This window comes from Anser cygnoides, chromosome 18, assembly GCF_040182565.1.
Source record: "Anser cygnoides isolate HZ-2024a breed goose chromosome 18, Taihu_goose_T2T_genome, whole genome shotgun sequence".
NCBI lineage: Eukaryota > Metazoa > Chordata > Aves > Anseriformes > Anatidae > Anser > Anser cygnoides.
The window spans coordinates 7,745,062-7,760,616 of record NC_089890.1 but is presented as its reverse complement, the minus strand read 5'-3'; the positions used below and the strand labels follow the sequence as shown (position 1 = coordinate 7,760,616).

The following is a 15,555-nucleotide window of genomic DNA, read 5'->3' as shown; positions in this document are numbered from 1 at the left end:
CTTTACGTTCCCTCTTTGTTTCTGCTATGGTCATTCTCCCTGCATTTCCATCTAGCATATTTAGTTTTTTGTAAGTGTTTCTTGTTAACGGAGGTAGCTCGATTAGCAGATTTTTATTTTTTCTTAAGATATTGTCAGAAAAGGGGCTTTTGGGTTCATGTTTCTTATTGTATCTAAGCTGGTTGAAGCCAGCTGTGTATTCAAATGCAATTATTTGTTCCTTTCAGCTCTTTCTTCACAGCGTGTTTGGCTATCGAGGGATAGTTCTGTTTCCCTGGCAAGCCAGGCTCTATGATCGAGATGTTGCTTCTCCTGTCACAGAAAAGTAAGGATTCTTTCACGTTTATTTGCTATTATACTGCTACATTTATATTATACTGCTGCATTTCTTAGCAAGTTTCCTGCTTTTTGAGGACAGTGGTGCAGTTCTGTTTTGTGTGAAGATAAACTGGAAGAGAGGTGCTCAAATAAGAGACGTTGCATTAATTTTCTGTTAGAGACTGGATGGAAGTAGGAAGGAAGAGTGTGGGTGTGTGAGAGAGAGAGAAATGGAAAAAAACATCCCGTCATCTTTTTAATAAAGCAAAACTTAATTTTGCTTTGCTTAGTTTAACTTGCTCCTGTGTTTAAAATTACAGGCTGCTTCCTTTATAGGTTGCCAGTGAGTTGGATTTGTCAGCTCCCTTCCTTCCAACTCCCCCCTGCCTCCACTTTCAGCCCCCTAGGCCAAGCTCATCCTTCTGTTTGAGTCACTATTCGCTTCTCTGCTCTCTTCAATTCGTTTTCCCCTGGCTTGTTTTGGAGGTGTGCCAGTGAGCGTGCATTTGGACTTGGAAAGGGGTGAGGAGTGAGCAGAGAGAGAACAAGAGGGCAGTAGAAATACCTGCCCCAGCCAGGACACGGGGCTGAGCAGAAAGAACTTCTGAGTTGTCTGAAAAAAGAGGTGTGCTGTGAGAAACACCGCTGGTTGTCATCTCGTCTCATCTAGCGTTGTATGAGTGAGCTTAATTCGGGTAGAACTGAATGCTTACAGCCTGCAAAATGCATGTTAAGAAACTGTTGTTTATGAATGTGCTTGGTCCTGTTAACAAAGGCTTGCTGCTGTCTCAAAGTGAGCTCCCTCCCGTTCCGAGTCCCAGCTGAAGCAGGGGTTAGGGTGCGTGCACTTGAGCTCAGGGCTCTGCTTTTCCGTTCAGGAGTGAGAACGCGGCAGGCCATGGTTCCAAGGAGGTCAAGGGCAAAACGCATACTTACTACCAGGTGCTCATAGATGCCCGGGATTGTCCGCATATAGTAAGTAACGAATGTCATCGTGGTATTGAAACTCAAATATCTTCTCTGATGCGAATGCTTTTCTATCGCTGGCTGTAGATCTAAGTGGTTGTGATGGCTAGCTTGGGTCTTTGTCCTGGGATTGTTTGGAACTTGTAGGGCAAATTTGTTTTTCAAGTCGTAATTTCCCTGAGAAAAATATTCTGGAGTGTCATGTGACTTTTCTGGATAATGTTTACCCTTTCCAACCTCACTGCCTTATCCTGTTGGCATTCCTTTTCTGGTGCACGTAAGTAATTATAAACGTGGGCTGCAGCACTGAAAATGTTTTCCACTTGTTTGAGAGAAAAATTAGTCCGGAGGAACTTGAAAGTGGAAATGTTCTGAGGTGAATTGGTTACATAAAACAAATCTTATATGCTGTAGAAGGAACAGTAGTAAACTGAAGCATGAGTGGAAACTGACCTTCAACAATCCGTTCTGTGAAAGACTTAAACCTCTCTTTTCTCAGTCTCAGAGATCACAGACAGAAGCAGTGACGTTCCTGGCAAATCACGATGACAGCAGAGCCCTCTACGCCATACCAGGTGAGTAAGAAGCGCCTCTAACCTCTGTGGAGATGTGGGTTGTCATGAGGTGAGCCCAAAACAGTCGTGAGCAGTCGACTCCTACCAGCGAAGCGGCGGCGCACTTAGGGCATTCCTGTAGTAGACCTGTCTGTGCTTTAGGGCCCTGCTAGAAAAAAACAGAATTACTAAAATGTGTGAGGCCCTTTTGGAGAGATGGAAGTTGGGCAGACTCTGATCAGACAAAGGCATAGATACTCTGAGCTAGTGATACACGAATCCCATATGCAAACCTTGTTGCATACAAGCTATTCTGCTTTATTTATTTTTATTTATTACTAGGACCGCTAGCTAGATCTTTCATCATGTGCATTTCCTGCCCAAAGTCCTTCTGTGACTGACTGTTCAGTGACTTTGCAGCCAGTTTGTATTTATCAGAGAATTTATCCTATGGAGAAATCTCCCAGGAGAACGCTGCCGAGTTTATTACTGGCCGGTTTCCTCCCTTCTTGCTTGCAGTCATGGTATCAACATTGGTTTCTGCTACCAAGTCCTTATAGTCCTTTTATTAACTTCTCGCTAGTGGGATCTGTTTCTCTGTCGGGGACTTCTGAGCTGCTCTTTGCTGGAAGTTCAACTGCTTTTGGGGTTTCTTCTCCAGGTTTAGACTATGTAAGCCATGAAGATATCCTTCCCTACAGCTCCACCGATCAAGTGCCCATCCAGCATGAGCTCTTTGAGAGGTTTCTCATGTATGACCAAACAAAAGGTAATTTCTGTCCTCTGAGGTAAATCCCCAGAGCCAGCCAGATGCTTGGGGTGTTTTGTGACAGTTATCCAGAGGCCATTGTCTTGGATACAGTGTGAAAATCATGGTCTGGCTTGGATTTTGTCACAGTAAAGCCTCCTTTAAGTAATTGTAACTCTGAAGGCAGTTGCTTGGGGATGTGGGGGGCACCCTGGCTACAACATGCTTACGAACTCCGATCTTTCCTTCCCCACAGTTCCACCTTTTGTAGCACGGGATACGCTGTGTGCGTGGCAGGAAAAGAACCACCCCTGGTTAGAGCTCTCCGATGTGCACCGAGAAACCACAGAGAACATCCGAGTCACGGTCATCCCTTTCTATATGGGCATGAGGGTAGGTGTGTGTTGCATCTTGCTGCGTTAGTTCTGTGGGCTTGCATGTTTTCCTAAGGGCTGTTGACTCGCTGAAGGCACCTTCTGCTTACTGGAGAAAGTACGTTTTAATCCCAGTTGTAATTTCCTTGTCATTACGTCCAGCAGAGGTATGAATATGAAAATATTTGTCGTTAGTATTTTGGAGAACAGCTCCTGCAGATTGGCTTTCTCTTGTTATTTGTAGGATGGGAAGTACTCTGGGCTTCTCTGCAGAACGCTGTTAGCAAGATACTTAGCAAGACTTGTAAACTGGTCCTTTACTGCCTCAGTTGCAGCTGGGCACGTGCGTAAGGTGGCACCGAGGCCATCTGCCCAGATAACAAGGCCGTTATCCTGCCCAGTGGTGAGGTCTGTGGGTGTTGACCCGTTTCCCGTCCCTAATGCAGGTTAGAGGGTTTGGCTAAAGACTCTGGATTTAGCTGATAACCACGCACACTCGATAGCGTAGCATCTTCATGTGGGCCACCCGAAATAATAAGGCTCCGATAGATTTCTGAGCGGGAGGGCTGGGAATTACAGCAGCAGTTTGATTTCTGAGTACAGCTGCTGTGAGCCTGCGCTGTGACGGGCGAGTGTTCTGGTGTGGCACTGCAGCTTCTGTGGAGCCCAACTGACGTTTGTCCTAACCTCGTCAGAAAAACAGGTGCCTGAAAGCAAGGAAACGGGTGTTTCTAGATCTGTAGAAAGTGCGTAATTAACATGGAGATCAACCCTCCCTAGTCATGAGATCCCTGCAAACCTCCCACCTCATGATTACATGTCTAGAGCAGAGCCAGTGCCAGGCGGTAACTGCTGGACCGCTTCGGAGAGCAGCTGTCTCTGCGCTCATGTGAGTTGGCTGTGTCAGTCTGGCGTGGAGCGAGAGCCCCCGTGCTTGTGCTGTGCTGACAGCTGAAGAGGTTTTGGCGCCGAGCGTTGAAGGGCAGCTGCTAAAGTCTTTTGTTTCTCTTGACAGGAAGCCCAGAATTCCCATGTCTACTGGGTAAGTGCCTTTTGTTTTGCGGAGCAGCTAAAGGGAAGGAGTTTATTTGCTGTGGCATCGTTGCGGTGTGATAAGCTCTGAGGGAGAGTCGCCCTTGCCTGGCAACTGTTTCCCAGTATCGGCTGTGGGTTATCAACTGTTTGCAACTGATTCTCGTTGTTAATAACTATTTTTCTTCCGTCCAGTGGCGCTACTGTATTCGCTTGGAGAACCTTGACAGTGAAGTGGTACAGCTGCGAGAACGGCACTGGAGGATATTTAGCTTGTCTGGCACCTTAGAAACAGTGCGAGGCCGCGGTGTTGTGGGAAGGGTAGGTATTGTGCTGCTTCTTTTGGGAAGTGAGCTCTTTGCTGGAGTCCTCTCGCTTGGATTGGTTTGCCAGTAAATTTCTTAGGAGGCAAAAGAAATGTGGAATAGAAAACAGGCAGTGGGAAAAAAAAAAAAATCACATAAGCTTTTTATCTGTTGTTAGTTTGTGTGAACTGAAACTTCATGGAGGGTATTACAGAATGCTCCTAAATGACTGATAATGGGGAAACTGGAATAATACCTGATTCTGTGCTACTCACCGGGCAGGTTGTCTGCCATGTAGCTGGGAGCGATGCTTAGGTGTTAAGAAACAGAAAAGAGGAACTGGTGCCAAATGCCAGTGTGAAGATTTGCGATTCTCTTTTTCTTCTCGCTGTGTAAATTTCCTGCTGATGCCCCTCTGTGGAGGAATCTTAAGATCTGTTGCTGATGTAGAGTGGTCTCTTCTTGTCTTCTCAGGAGCCAGTTCTATCGAAAGAGCAGCCAGCGTTTCAGTACAGCAGTCACGTCTCCCTGCAGGCATCCAGTGGCCACATGTGGTAAGAAGCACTTATTACCGCGGTAGTTGTTTTGGTGTAGGACCCCACAGCGCTGAGCTGCGATGCAGAGTTTGCAGTCTGGAGTTGTGGCTTAAAGGTGGGCAGAAGCGGACTGGACGGAACGCATGTGGTAATTAAAAGGGGTCTTTGTATGAGCGGCTTCTTGGTAGTAGTAATCCCAGCTGGTGGTAAGGTGATCTCTTGGTTCTCTGCGCCAAGAGAGGCTCCAGGCTAACTCCTCCTCCTCCTCCTCCTGCTCTGGTCTGTGCTGGACTGGACTGAAAAGACATGAAGCAATTCTCCATTATCTTCAGCTACCCTCAGCTTCTGCCCCTTTCAGTGCTTGGTGCAAGGGACGAGGCTTCACGCTGGCGTTTCCCTAGGCAGCAGAGGTGTGTGCACAAGGATTCCTCCTCTTCGGAGAGGCCTGCTCTTTTGCTGGGCTTTGATTCTGTCCCTGAGTGAAGCTGTGCAGTTCTGTGACCACAGAGAATTAGCGTGTGGGGTTACTCCAGCTAAGGCCTTCAGTTTAATTTGCACCCAAGTCCCCTCCTGTCTAAGTGCAGGTAGGAAAGTGCTCAGCCTGAGGTGTTTCTCTGCTGTGCTGGGGGGTTAAGGCAATTTCCTCGTTTTACATTTCAACTGGGTTAGCGCATTTAGTGTTGTCTCTGAAGAAGAAATGTGCAGCCACCTCTTGCCTGCTGTGCGACAGGTCTCTCTGGCTTTCAGTAAATTGTTTCAGATGTTAAGCTGCCTTGGAACTACCTTTGAGTTGGGAAAAATGTGAGAGCAGCTTTTTGTCTACCAGATACGCCCGTGTTTGACACGTTACGCATTTTGAATTGCCTGAACGTATGTCCTGGGGAATAGAAATAGATGTAGTGTTTTGATTTTTTTTTTTTGCCCCCTCTCTCTGCATGCACCCTGAAGGGAAGGAGATAAAGGTTCTGAAGTTCAGAAGCTGCTCAGCTTGAAGTCTTGTTTTCTGTTGTGTGCTTTCCGTGATGCAAGACCTGTTATTCTCCGCAGCCCTCTTGCCCATGTTCTGCAGTGCAGTGGTCTGCGTTTCAGGGCAGTGAGACTGCTTCCAGGGACGTGGCAAGTCCCTTGCATGTTCAGGGACAGCCAGATTCAGTTCTTCAGTGCCCTTTTCTGAAATGCAAAGTAGCAGCTGTTGCAAGTTGCATCTGTACTGAGATTTCGTATTATCACAGACGACTAGCGGAGCTTCTGCCAAGAAATACGCGTCTGAATTTATTTGTAATCACGTTTGTAAAAATAGCGCTGTTGGTTCTGTCTCCTGTGGGATGGGTGTGAGGTAAACACTGCTGCAGATGCTTGGAGTGCGCTTACCTCCTGGAGGATCCAGTCATGACATCTTTATTCAGGAAAAGCGTATTAGAGATGTGATGTAAACTGCCCGGGAGTCTTCCAATAAATGAGTCATCTTGGCAGAGATGTTCTCGCTGCTGAACCGACCTTGCAAATGCAGCCCCAGAGTCCCTCTGCAGGATATGGACGAGCTTGTTTCTTACCTCCTAGCTGCTGACGACTGGCTGCGTTTTCCCTGGCCTCAGCGTGATCTCTGCCGTTGTTTTGCAGGGGTACTTTTCGATTTGAGAGGCCTGATGGCTCCCACTTTGACGTCCGAATCCCACCCTTTTCTCTGGAAAGCAACAAAGACGAGAAGACCCCCCCGTCCGGCCTTCACTGGTAGAGCAGCTGGAGTGCTGAGACCCACGGCGAACTGCGTGTGTTGTAGCCCTTTGCCTCCCCATCGTGCTGCAGCCAGGAACACGGAGCTTTTAAACATTTTAAACCATTTTCGTTTTAACTGTTGTCTAACGGGGAGGCTTTTTTGGGGACTTTAGTACTGGCTCTCTCAGGCTGCTTGTAACCGTAAGCTGTGTTACAGTTAACCCTTCCCTTCGTGGCACCCGCTGGGGTTGGAGCTGGGGGACGTAGGCCTGTGCTGCTGCAGAAGATTTCCCCTCAGCGGGCCCGGACCCTCTCCACTGTGTTGTGAATTCTCTGCGATGTGAGGTTTCTCTAATAAACTGGCCCTTCCAGTTGCAACCAGTCTTCCTTTATAAACTGAGGCCTGGGGTTTGCCTCCAGCTTGCCCTGTCTTGTCGCTCCCTCCTCGCCCACGTGTAAAGCGGAGTCAGCCCAAGCAGAAAGCAGCAGTGAGGATGTTTTTAGGGAGCAGGGACAGGAACAGCTCGGCTTCCCTCGCGAGGCACAGCCTTCCTGCAATGCAGCTGCTTTCTGGGATCTAGCTGGCGTGTGGCAGAGCAGCCCGTAAGCCGCGCTCCCCGTCGCGCAGCTCGTCTGGGCTCTGTGCTAGAGCGATGCAAAGCTCATTTTTTGTTGGAGGAGAGAGCGCGGAGGGGGAGAGGTGGGTTGGCAGGTGGTGCTGAGCAGCCTGCCAACCCAGGTGCCTTTGTGCGCAGCACTGCGCGCTGCGGTAGTGCAGGGGAGCTAAGGGCGTGTGGACGAGGAGCCCCCTGCCCCACGAGGGCTTGCCGAGCTCTAGGAATACAAAACGTGGCTCTGTCTTCTTGGGAGTTTGTGCTTTGCCAGGAATAGCTTGTTTTAACCTGAAGGAGCCCCCTGCAGCGAGGTAGCGCCTGGCTTCTGCTCCTGCTCACTCAGCTCAGCGGGGTGTGATTTTTGGTCCTGTGTGCCGCGGGCCCTGCCGAACTGGGCAGGCACAGGTCAGTGAAATGCCTGTAAGCTTACCATGCATGGATTTGCGGGAATTTTGCTTCTAAGCGTGGAGGGCCCGGTCCACAGTGCAGATCAGCAGCTCCAAGGGCTGCAGAGATGGAGAGGTGTCCGCCTCCACGGCTGTTGCTGGCTGTCTCGGGCCCGGTCTCTGCAGGGAGCAGAGGCTTTTAGTTGGCTTTGTGATGGGAAGCCTGGGCAGAAGGAGTTTCAAACTGCTCCTTTCCCTAGCCTTGCTTAAATAGCGAGGGATAAATCACTCGTGGGACTGTTTTTCCCCATTCAGAAGTGTCCTGGTTACCTCGAGTCCTGCTCTCTTTGCTTTTGGCTCTGGAGGCAGTGCCACGGGCTGTCTCAGCTGGTGGGCAGCTGGCCTCCAGCAAGGGCGGGGAGAGACCGTGTGCTGTCCTGCAGCCAGCAGACACCTATATAAGGAGAATTAATTACTACTGCTTAAACAGTGCTTGTTTTTCACCTGTCTCTAATTCTGTGACTTTTTTCCTGTCAGGTAGGAAGTTGCTTTGAGTCAAAAGGTTCGGCCAGCCAGCTTGATCTTAGAAAAGGATCTGTACAGAACAGCCCGTGGCTGACAGCCTCACGCTGCCACTGCTGGGCCGATTTCTTTGCAGGAGGAAAAAAAGGGATGGTTTCTTTGTGCTGGGGCGGGTGAGGGCCCTGTAGGAGCCGCTTTCTCCCTTCTGGGCAGTCGCTGAGGCGAGAACGGCGTTACAGCCGCCCTGCCTCTCTCTTGGGTTACCGACTTCATCCTTCCTGGCAATCGCGCCGCTGTTGTAAATGTTTAACCCTCTTGCTCTCCCACTTCTTCCTGAGGTACTGCGGACCTGATGGTGCTGATAAGGAGCAGCAGCAGCGGTACTTTGGGGGCACGGCAGGGAAACGCTTGGAGCTGTGAGGGACGCGCGGGGGTCAGTGCGCCGTGCCAGCGGGACGGGTGCTGCTGGGGCCTCAGGACTGGGAGCAGAGCTTTGTGGCTGGGAAAGGAGCGGCGGGAATCGATTGGTAAGAACTGGTTGTTGAGAACTGCTTGTCAGGAGTCGGCTGTCAGAAGTTTATTAGTGAGAACCGATTGTCAAGAATCGCTGTCAAAAAAAAAATAATAAAATAAAATAAAAGGCAGCGGGGCGCGGGGATCTGTACGGAAACCTCCACCAATAAACTGCTGAAGGAGCGGCCGGCCTCCTGCCTCTCATTTATTGCGCTGTGGGGGCCGGGAGAGGGGTCGGGGAGGAGCCGCCCCCCCCCCCCGCTACCGCCCTCCCTCGGCGCCGCCATTTTGCGCCGCCTCCTCCTCCCTCCCCCTGCCTCCCTTCGACGTCACGGCCGCCGCCGGAAGTGACGCGGGGCGGGCGGAAGCGGCGGCGGGGCGGCAGCATGGCGGGCGCGCACCGGGCCGGGCCGCTGAAGCAGCAGAACAAGGCGCACAAGGGCGGCAGGCACCACCGGGCCGCGCGGCGCGGGGCCGCGGGTGAGCCGGGAGGGCCCCGGGAGGGCCCCGGCCGGGCTCGGAGCCGCCTCAGCCGCTTCCTGACCGCTTTTTTTTTTTTTTTTTCCCCTTCGTAGGCAGAGTCCCCGTGAAGGCCCAGAGCCGCCGGCAGCGCCGCGAGCTGGGCAGGGCGGACCGGCGGCACCAGGCCCTGCAGCTCCGCCGGCAGCGCAAGGAGGCGGTGAGGGGCTGGGGGGGGGGGGGGAGCGGGGCCGGGTGTGCGGCTGGGGGGGGGCCGGGCTGGGCGCCAGAGCCGTGGCTGTGCAGCGGAAAATTCCCCAAATCTTGCGTATTCAAATGGGATTGTGCAGGGTTAGTGGAATCTTCTGCTGTAAAAACTCACAGGTAACTGGTGCTGGGATTAAAGGGAACGGCCTCAAGTTGCGCCAGGGGAGGTTCAGGTTGGAAATGAGGAGACATTTCTTCTCAGAGAGAGCAGTCAGGCACTGGGACGGGTTGCCCAGGGAGGTGGTGGCGTCACTGTCCCTCGGGGTGTTCAAGGAATGGGTGGGTGCGGTGCTTAGGGACGTGGTTTATCCCTGGGGGTGTTCAAGGAGAGGCTGGACGTGGTGCTTTGGGACATGGTTCAGTGGGTGATGGTGGTGGTAGGGGGGTGGTTGGACCAGGTGATCTTGAAGGGCTTTTCCAACCGTAATGAGTCTGTGATTTTACTGCTGTTTGGGGTCTGTGGGGCAGAACGGGGGCTGGGTCAGGAGAAGAATGAGGCGAGCGAGGCGTTACAGGGCTGACCAAAGCTTCCTAGCGCTGGGGTTCACACTCTTGGAACTCTGCCCACAGGTGCTGGCGGAGAAGCGGAGTTTGGGCAGCAGGGATGGGCCCCCGCACCTCGTGGTTGTGGTGCCACTGCACAGCAGGGCTGCAGCGCACGACGCCCTCTGCTTGCTGCAGAGCCAGGACTCGGCTGTTCTCCGCGTGGACGAGGGGAAGGCTGGGGGCTTTGCGCTCCTCTGCCCCCAGCTCAAGCAGCGCTGGCGGTTTGTGACGGCACAGACAGGTGAGGAAACATCGCTGTCTGGGTAGTTCTTGGCCCCGTACCCCTGGCAGCCCCGCTAACGGAGGTGTTTTGCGCACAGGGGATCTGCACGCTGTCTTAGACCTAGCGAAAGTTGCTGACTCCCTCCTGTTCATCTTGGATCCTGCGGATGGCTGGGACAGCGCAGGGGAGTACTGCCTCTCCTGCCTCTTCGCACAGGGGCTCCCCAGTTACGGTGAGTAAGAAACATCAGCGGCTTCTAGCGGGCTACAGGTTCAAGGGGGTGCTCGATGGGGGCTTACTGTTTAGTAAGCTAAAACTCCGTATGGTGATAGGTGACCCCAGGTCTTCAGCTTCTCTGTTTCTGTGTATAGGTCAGGTAAATGCTGATATTCTGCTGCCTCGTTGTGTCATTATCCTGGTAGGGCAGTGCTAGAGATAAAAGGGGCATCCTTGGTGTCCGTAGGTGTGCAGTGGTTGTTGTTCAGCCATGCAGAGCAAAAGGATTCAGATGCTTTCTTGCTGAGTTTAGTTCCTGAGTCCTCCTCTCCATGGTCTCTTTTAAAAAATCTTAAAATTTTATATCCAAGGACAAGTTTTATGCCCTGTTTTTTCTTTTGAATGGGTGAAGCTGCCTTCGTAGCTTGTAGCGTCCATCTCTTGTTTGGTTATTTGGGTTGCAGACATCCAAGACTGTTAATGCTTGGCGAAAGGGGTATAAAAATCTAACGGTGACCTCTGCTCTGTGCTGTAGCTCTTGCCGTGCCAGGGGGCACTGACTTGCCGCCGAAGAAGCGCATAGATGCCAAGAAGAAACTTTCCAAAGTCATCGAGAAGCGGTTTCCAGAGGCCAAGCTCTTTTCCCTGAACACAGAGCAGGAGTCCTCGCTGCTGCTGAGGCACCTCGCCACGCAGAAGCAGCGGCACCTTGCTTTTCGGGACAGGCGGGCTCACCTCCTTGCCTACACTGCCGAATTCGTGCCCAGTCAGGAGAGCGACCAGGTCGGGACCTTGAAGGTGTCCGGCTTTGTCCGGGGACAGACCCTGGACGTGAACGGCCTGGTGCATATTGTGGGGCATGGAGACTTCCAGATGAGCCAGCTGGATGCGCCCCCCGATCCCCTCTCTTTGAACCCCCGAGTGGTTAAGGGGCGGAAGAAGACGCAGGACATGGATGTGCAGGTGTGTGGGAGCTCAGGGCTTTGCCGGGCCCCTTAAAACACAACATTTTGAAACTTTCCTCCAGAAAAGACAACTTGGGGGGTGTGGTCAAGGGCGGGGGAACGAGGGAGTTGTGTGAAGAGAGCCGGTAGGTGCGGTTCTGCCAGCGAGCTAAGGCTTCCCTGCGCACAGCACGTAGTGACGGTTAGGTTACAGCATAACCAAGGGAGCTTCTGCTGTTATTTGTCAGAGCGGGGGTATTTTTTGGCAGGGAGGGTTGTGGGAGGAGTTAGGCCTTTGTTTCAGGCTGCTGGCTAGCTTCAGTTGGACCTGTTCACAGCGGGGGACTCCGCCTTTGCCCTTCAGGAGGACTCTGTGAACGGTACCGATGAGATGGAGGAAGATGTAAAGCTCCTGATGAAGGCGGATACGAGCAAGCAGGAGTCTTTGCAGTCAGAAGTGGTTCCTGACCCCATGGAAGGGGAGCAGACGTGGCCGACTGAAGAAGAGCTGCAGGAAGCGGAGGGTGAGTAGCAGCCGAATTTCCGTGCTTTTCCCTTGTCCCTGTTAAAGGGGCTGTTGGAAACCTTCTGGCGCTGGGGTGGCTGAGGGCAGCTGCAGAGAAACCAGGGTCACATCCTACCTGCCTTGTTCAGGCCCTGACAAATCCTGTGCGGGGAAGTGGTGGCTCGGGAGGTGGTCTTGGCTGTTGTGATGTAAGTGCTGCTGAGGCAGAGGGGAATTCTTCCTGTACTAACCGCTGCTGGGAATCCCACAGCTTCTCAGAAGGCCAGCAGGAGGGAGGTGAAGGTCCCCAAAGGCACGTCCAAGTACCAGGCTGCGTGGATCATGGATGACGAAGAGGGCAGTGATGAAGATGGTGACGTCGATGATGACATCGATGATGATATGATGGAAGAGGCAGCTTCCCAGGTACTTCTGTGAGCTGATCTGGGTGCCGTAGGATAGCCTGGTACAGTCCTGTCCTTGCAGCTTTCTCCAGGAAAGGGCACGGCACTGAGCTAGGACTTGCCTGGCTTTCCATCGTTAAACCTCTCACGTGCATCTTGTTGCTTCTTTGGCCTGTTTGCTACCAAAACGAGGGACTGTGTTGTAGCCGTGGTTCACGCAAACACACGAAGGTTTTGGGGCTGTGCAGGCTCACGGGCTCTGTGCTGTCCTGTGCCAGGAGGGGGAGAGCAGCGCGGAGGAAGAGGAACTCGCAGAGGAGGACTGTGAGACTGTGACCATGTCCGAGTGCGTGCGGGACGACCAGTACGATGAGAAGGTGGAGGAAGATGAGCAGATGCTGGAGAAATTCAAACAGGAGAGAATGGATGAGATGTTCCCGGATGAGGTGGACACGCCGCGTGATGTGCCTGCCAGAGTCCGGTAAGGAACCGCGCGCCGTGCTGGGAGAGGGGCTGCGGGGGGCCCGCCGCTGGTGGTGAGGCAGGGCAGGAAGCCTGTGATGTCTTAGCCGTGATGTCTGAACCTGGCTGAAGGAACTTGTGAAGACGAACCTTTAGGCTCTGAGGCTTCCAGGGGAGGCATTAGTTGGGGCAGCGTGCAGCTCCCCGAGGCAGAGAGAACCTGTCCTGAGCTGGGAGAGGGAGGATGGCAGAGCCCGAATGCGAGGGCAGGTTGCAGTGTGCATCTCAGCAGTTGCGTGGGTTGGAGAAGCCGCTCGGTTTCTCTTCTCAGCAAGCACCCAGTGCACGAGGAGCGCAGAGATTTGTCTTCTGCAGTGCTGCGATCGCCTTCTGTGGGGGCTGTTTCATGACTTGGCTGCTGTGCCTACCTCTCCCTGCACTAAGATCTTTTCTGTGAAAACGTCTAACGCTTGTTTTGCTCCCTTTGCCCTTTCTGAAAGCGTGAGTCCTTGTGGATTTGTGAAGCGTTTTCTTTCCTGTTGTCTGTCCTTTAGGTTCCAGAAGTACAGAGGGCTCAAGAGCTTCAGGACTTCTCCGTGGGACCCCAAAGAAAACCTCCCACGGGACTACGCAAGGATTTTCCAGTTCCAGGACTTCTTCCGGACCAGAAAGCACCTCTTCCGGCAGATAGAGAAAGAGGAGGCCGAAGGAGCTTTGGTAACTCCCTTTTCTCTTGCTGACCAGTCACGTTTCCATCTCTTCCCCTACCACCTTCCCTTTCTCCTAGCAGGAGAGGTTTGGCAGGAGGTGGCTGCGCGGATTGTTCAGCCAGGCGGCTCTTAGCCTGACGCCACGAGCACGGCGGACGTTCTCCTGGCTTCCCTCTCTAACCCCGTGGTTCTCCAGACACCGTTTCTAGTGAAAGAAGTACTCACAAGTGATCCTCTCTTGGCAGGTTGGCTGGTACGTTACGGTTCACGTCTGCAACGTCCCTGTCGGGGTGATGGAGAGCTTCAGAGAAGGGAAGCCGCTAGTCCTCTTTGCCCTGCTTCCTCACGAGCAAAAGGTGACCGAGTACGGTCCCGCTGATTCCGGGAGCCCTTTGTCAAGGGAATTTGTCACTGCTGCAGTTTTTGTTGCTCTCTGCTCTGGCCTTTGTTTGGCAGCGCTGCCGTCAGCCTCTCATGATGCTGCCTCTCCTGCAGATGTCTGTGCTGAATTTCCTGGTGCGGCGGCATCCAACCAGCAGCGAGCCGGTGAGGGCCAAGGAGGAGCTCGTCTTCCACTGCGGGTTCAGGCGCTTCCGAGCATCCCCCCTGTTCTCCCAGCACACCTCAGGTTTGTGGGGGACAGCTGGGGAGAGGGCGGCTGTGCCGGGAAGCGGGGCCGAGGTTCCTGGGGCAGGAAGCCTGTGATGTCTTGGCCACGATGTCTGAACCTGGCTGAAGGAACTTCTGAAGAGTCCCACCTAGGCGCTGAGGCTTCCGGGGGAGGCACTAAGTAGTGGGGGGCTCGGGCAACGTGGTTTTCTGGTCCCGGCAAGGTGGTGGCAGGCTCCGTGCAGCGAGCTGGGAGCTCAGAGGATCCCTTTCATTCCGATACTCTGCAGCAGCAGAGAAGCACTGCACGGGGCCTGTTTTTTTTTTTCTGCCAGGGAAGAGCCTGATGGGCTTTCCCAGCGCTCTGAGGACTGCCGTTGGGCTGAACTTGATCGTTGTTGTTCTGTCCTAGCTGACAAGCACAAGCTGGAGCGTTTCCTGCGCCCGGATGCTGCCCTGGTGGTGACTGTGTATGCTCCCATCACCTTCCCTCCTGCCTCAGTGCTTCTTTTTAAACAGAGAAGTAACGGTAAGCTGGGACGTGCTGAGGAGCTGCTGTCTGGGAAACAAACGCTCGCAGGCTTTCTGCGTGTCCTGCTCATGAACACACGTATTCAGAAAGTATGGCTCGAAAGGGACTTGGCCTTCGTGCTGTTTGAGCAGATTAACTCATTTCCTTCCTCGTTATCACAGGCACCTTTGTTGCTGCTGGGGGGGTTGCTCCGGGCCTGGAACGATTTGGGGAAGGGGGTTGTGGTGAGGGAGGTGATGCAGGCACGTCTGGTGGTGCTGCCCCGGTGTGATAATGAGTCTGCCTCGCAGGAATGCACGACCTCATCGCCACGGGCTCCCTGCTGGCTGCAGACCCCGACAGAATCATCATCAAGCGGCTGGTGCTCAGCGGCCACCCTTTCAAGATCTTTACCAAGACGGCTGTGGTGCGATACATGTTCTTTAACAGAGGTACAGCCCGTCTCTGCGCGGGGGGAAGAAGGGGCGCGGAAGCAGAACTCCTGCTCCTGCGGGAGCAGCTGTGTTTGGGTAGCAAAGCCTGTTCCTTACCTCCTTCCGTGCTCTGATCTCCAGAGGACGTGACGTGGTTTAAGCCAGTGGAGCTGAGGACAAAATGGGGTCGTCGGGGACACATCAAGGAGCCGTTAGGTAGGTTGGGCGCTGTGTTTCTCTCTCGCTGTGGGCAGGACGTGGCCTTTCTGGGCAGGAGCGCGAGCTAACAGCCTCCTGCTCTCCGCCTAGGTACCCACGGCCACATGAAGTGCCACTTTGACGGCCAGCTGAAGTCCCAGGACACCGTGCTGCTGGACCTCTACAAGCGGGTTTTCCCCAAATGGACTTACGATCCCTACGTCCCGGAGCCCGTGCCCTGGGTGAGGAGTGAGAGCGCGCTGCCCGTGCAGGAGGTGGAAATGGAATGAGCCGCCGGGCAGCGCGGCTGACGCAGCCAGTGCCTTAGCTCTCCCCATGCTGTCCTCAGCCTGCGCGCAGTGAGGACAGCGCTGATGTCCTGGACGTGTCGGTGCTGGGCTCTGTACTGGGGCAGCTGTCTCAACAGCTGGTGTTCAGGTTCCAGCTACAGCTATTTATTGTAATGAATACCGTTTTTAAAAA

The 15,555-nt window shown here is 53.4% G+C and overlaps 2 protein-coding genes and 2 non-coding genes across 7 annotated transcripts in view; all 4 read left to right on the top strand.

Moving 5' to 3' along the window:
- POLDIP2 (DNA polymerase delta interacting protein 2) overlaps positions 1 to 6,927 on the top strand; it is an 8,746-nt gene extending 1,819 nt beyond the window's left edge. The window contains exons 3-11 of one of the 2 annotated variants that reach the window (XM_066979876.1): positions 228 to 325; positions 1,197 to 1,293; positions 1,784 to 1,859; positions 2,500 to 2,607; positions 2,843 to 2,979; positions 3,976 to 4,002; positions 4,188 to 4,313; positions 4,772 to 4,851; positions 6,454 to 6,927. In XM_066979876.1, coding sequence (XP_066835977.1) covers positions 228 to 325; positions 1,197 to 1,293; positions 1,784 to 1,859; positions 2,500 to 2,607; positions 2,843 to 2,979; positions 3,976 to 4,002; positions 4,188 to 4,313; positions 4,772 to 4,851; positions 6,454 to 6,568 — 864 coding nt within the window. In that variant the 3' untranslated portion in view covers positions 6,569 to 6,927. The remainder of the gene's footprint in view (positions 1 to 227; positions 326 to 1,196; positions 1,294 to 1,783; positions 1,860 to 2,499; positions 2,608 to 2,842; positions 2,980 to 3,975; positions 4,003 to 4,187; positions 4,314 to 4,771; positions 4,852 to 6,453) is intronic. The other variant, XM_066979877.1, reaches the window with a different exon arrangement.
- The window catches only part of TSR1 (TSR1 ribosome maturation factor), a 27,256-nt gene extending 11,701 nt beyond the window's left edge, over positions 1 to 15,555 (top strand). Inside the window, exons 2-16 of one of the 3 annotated variants that reach the window (XM_066979867.1) lie at positions 7,276 to 8,598; positions 9,160 to 9,263; positions 9,881 to 10,097; positions 10,177 to 10,311; positions 10,831 to 11,258; positions 11,604 to 11,763; positions 12,016 to 12,170; positions 12,427 to 12,629; positions 13,165 to 13,327; positions 13,566 to 13,676; positions 13,816 to 13,948; positions 14,342 to 14,458; positions 14,752 to 14,892; positions 15,016 to 15,090; positions 15,184 to 15,555. In XM_066979867.1, coding sequence (XP_066835968.1) covers positions 8,424 to 8,598; positions 9,160 to 9,263; positions 9,881 to 10,097; positions 10,177 to 10,311; positions 10,831 to 11,258; positions 11,604 to 11,763; positions 12,016 to 12,170; positions 12,427 to 12,629; positions 13,165 to 13,327; positions 13,566 to 13,676; positions 13,816 to 13,948; positions 14,342 to 14,458; positions 14,752 to 14,892; positions 15,016 to 15,090; positions 15,184 to 15,362 — 2,496 coding nt within the window. In that variant the 5' untranslated portion in view covers positions 7,276 to 8,423 and the 3' untranslated portion in view covers positions 15,363 to 15,555. Of the gene's footprint in view, positions 1 to 7,147; positions 8,599 to 8,907; positions 9,065 to 9,159; positions 9,264 to 9,880; positions 10,098 to 10,176; positions 10,312 to 10,830; positions 11,259 to 11,603; positions 11,764 to 12,015; positions 12,171 to 12,426; positions 12,630 to 13,164; positions 13,328 to 13,565; positions 13,677 to 13,815; positions 13,949 to 14,341; positions 14,459 to 14,751; positions 14,893 to 15,015; positions 15,091 to 15,183 lie in introns of those variants that run through there. The other 2 variants (XM_066979866.1, XM_066979868.1) reach the window with 2 other exon arrangements.
- Positions 12,695 to 12,786, top strand: LOC125183268 (small nucleolar RNA SNORD91 family). Its single transcript, XR_007165011.1, has one exon. It is a non-coding gene; the product is annotated as a small nucleolar RNA SNORD91 family (small nucleolar RNA).
- LOC125183269 (small nucleolar RNA SNORD91 family) lies at positions 14,011 to 14,102 on the top strand. The gene has a single exon (XR_007165012.2). It is a non-coding gene; the product is annotated as a small nucleolar RNA SNORD91 family (small nucleolar RNA).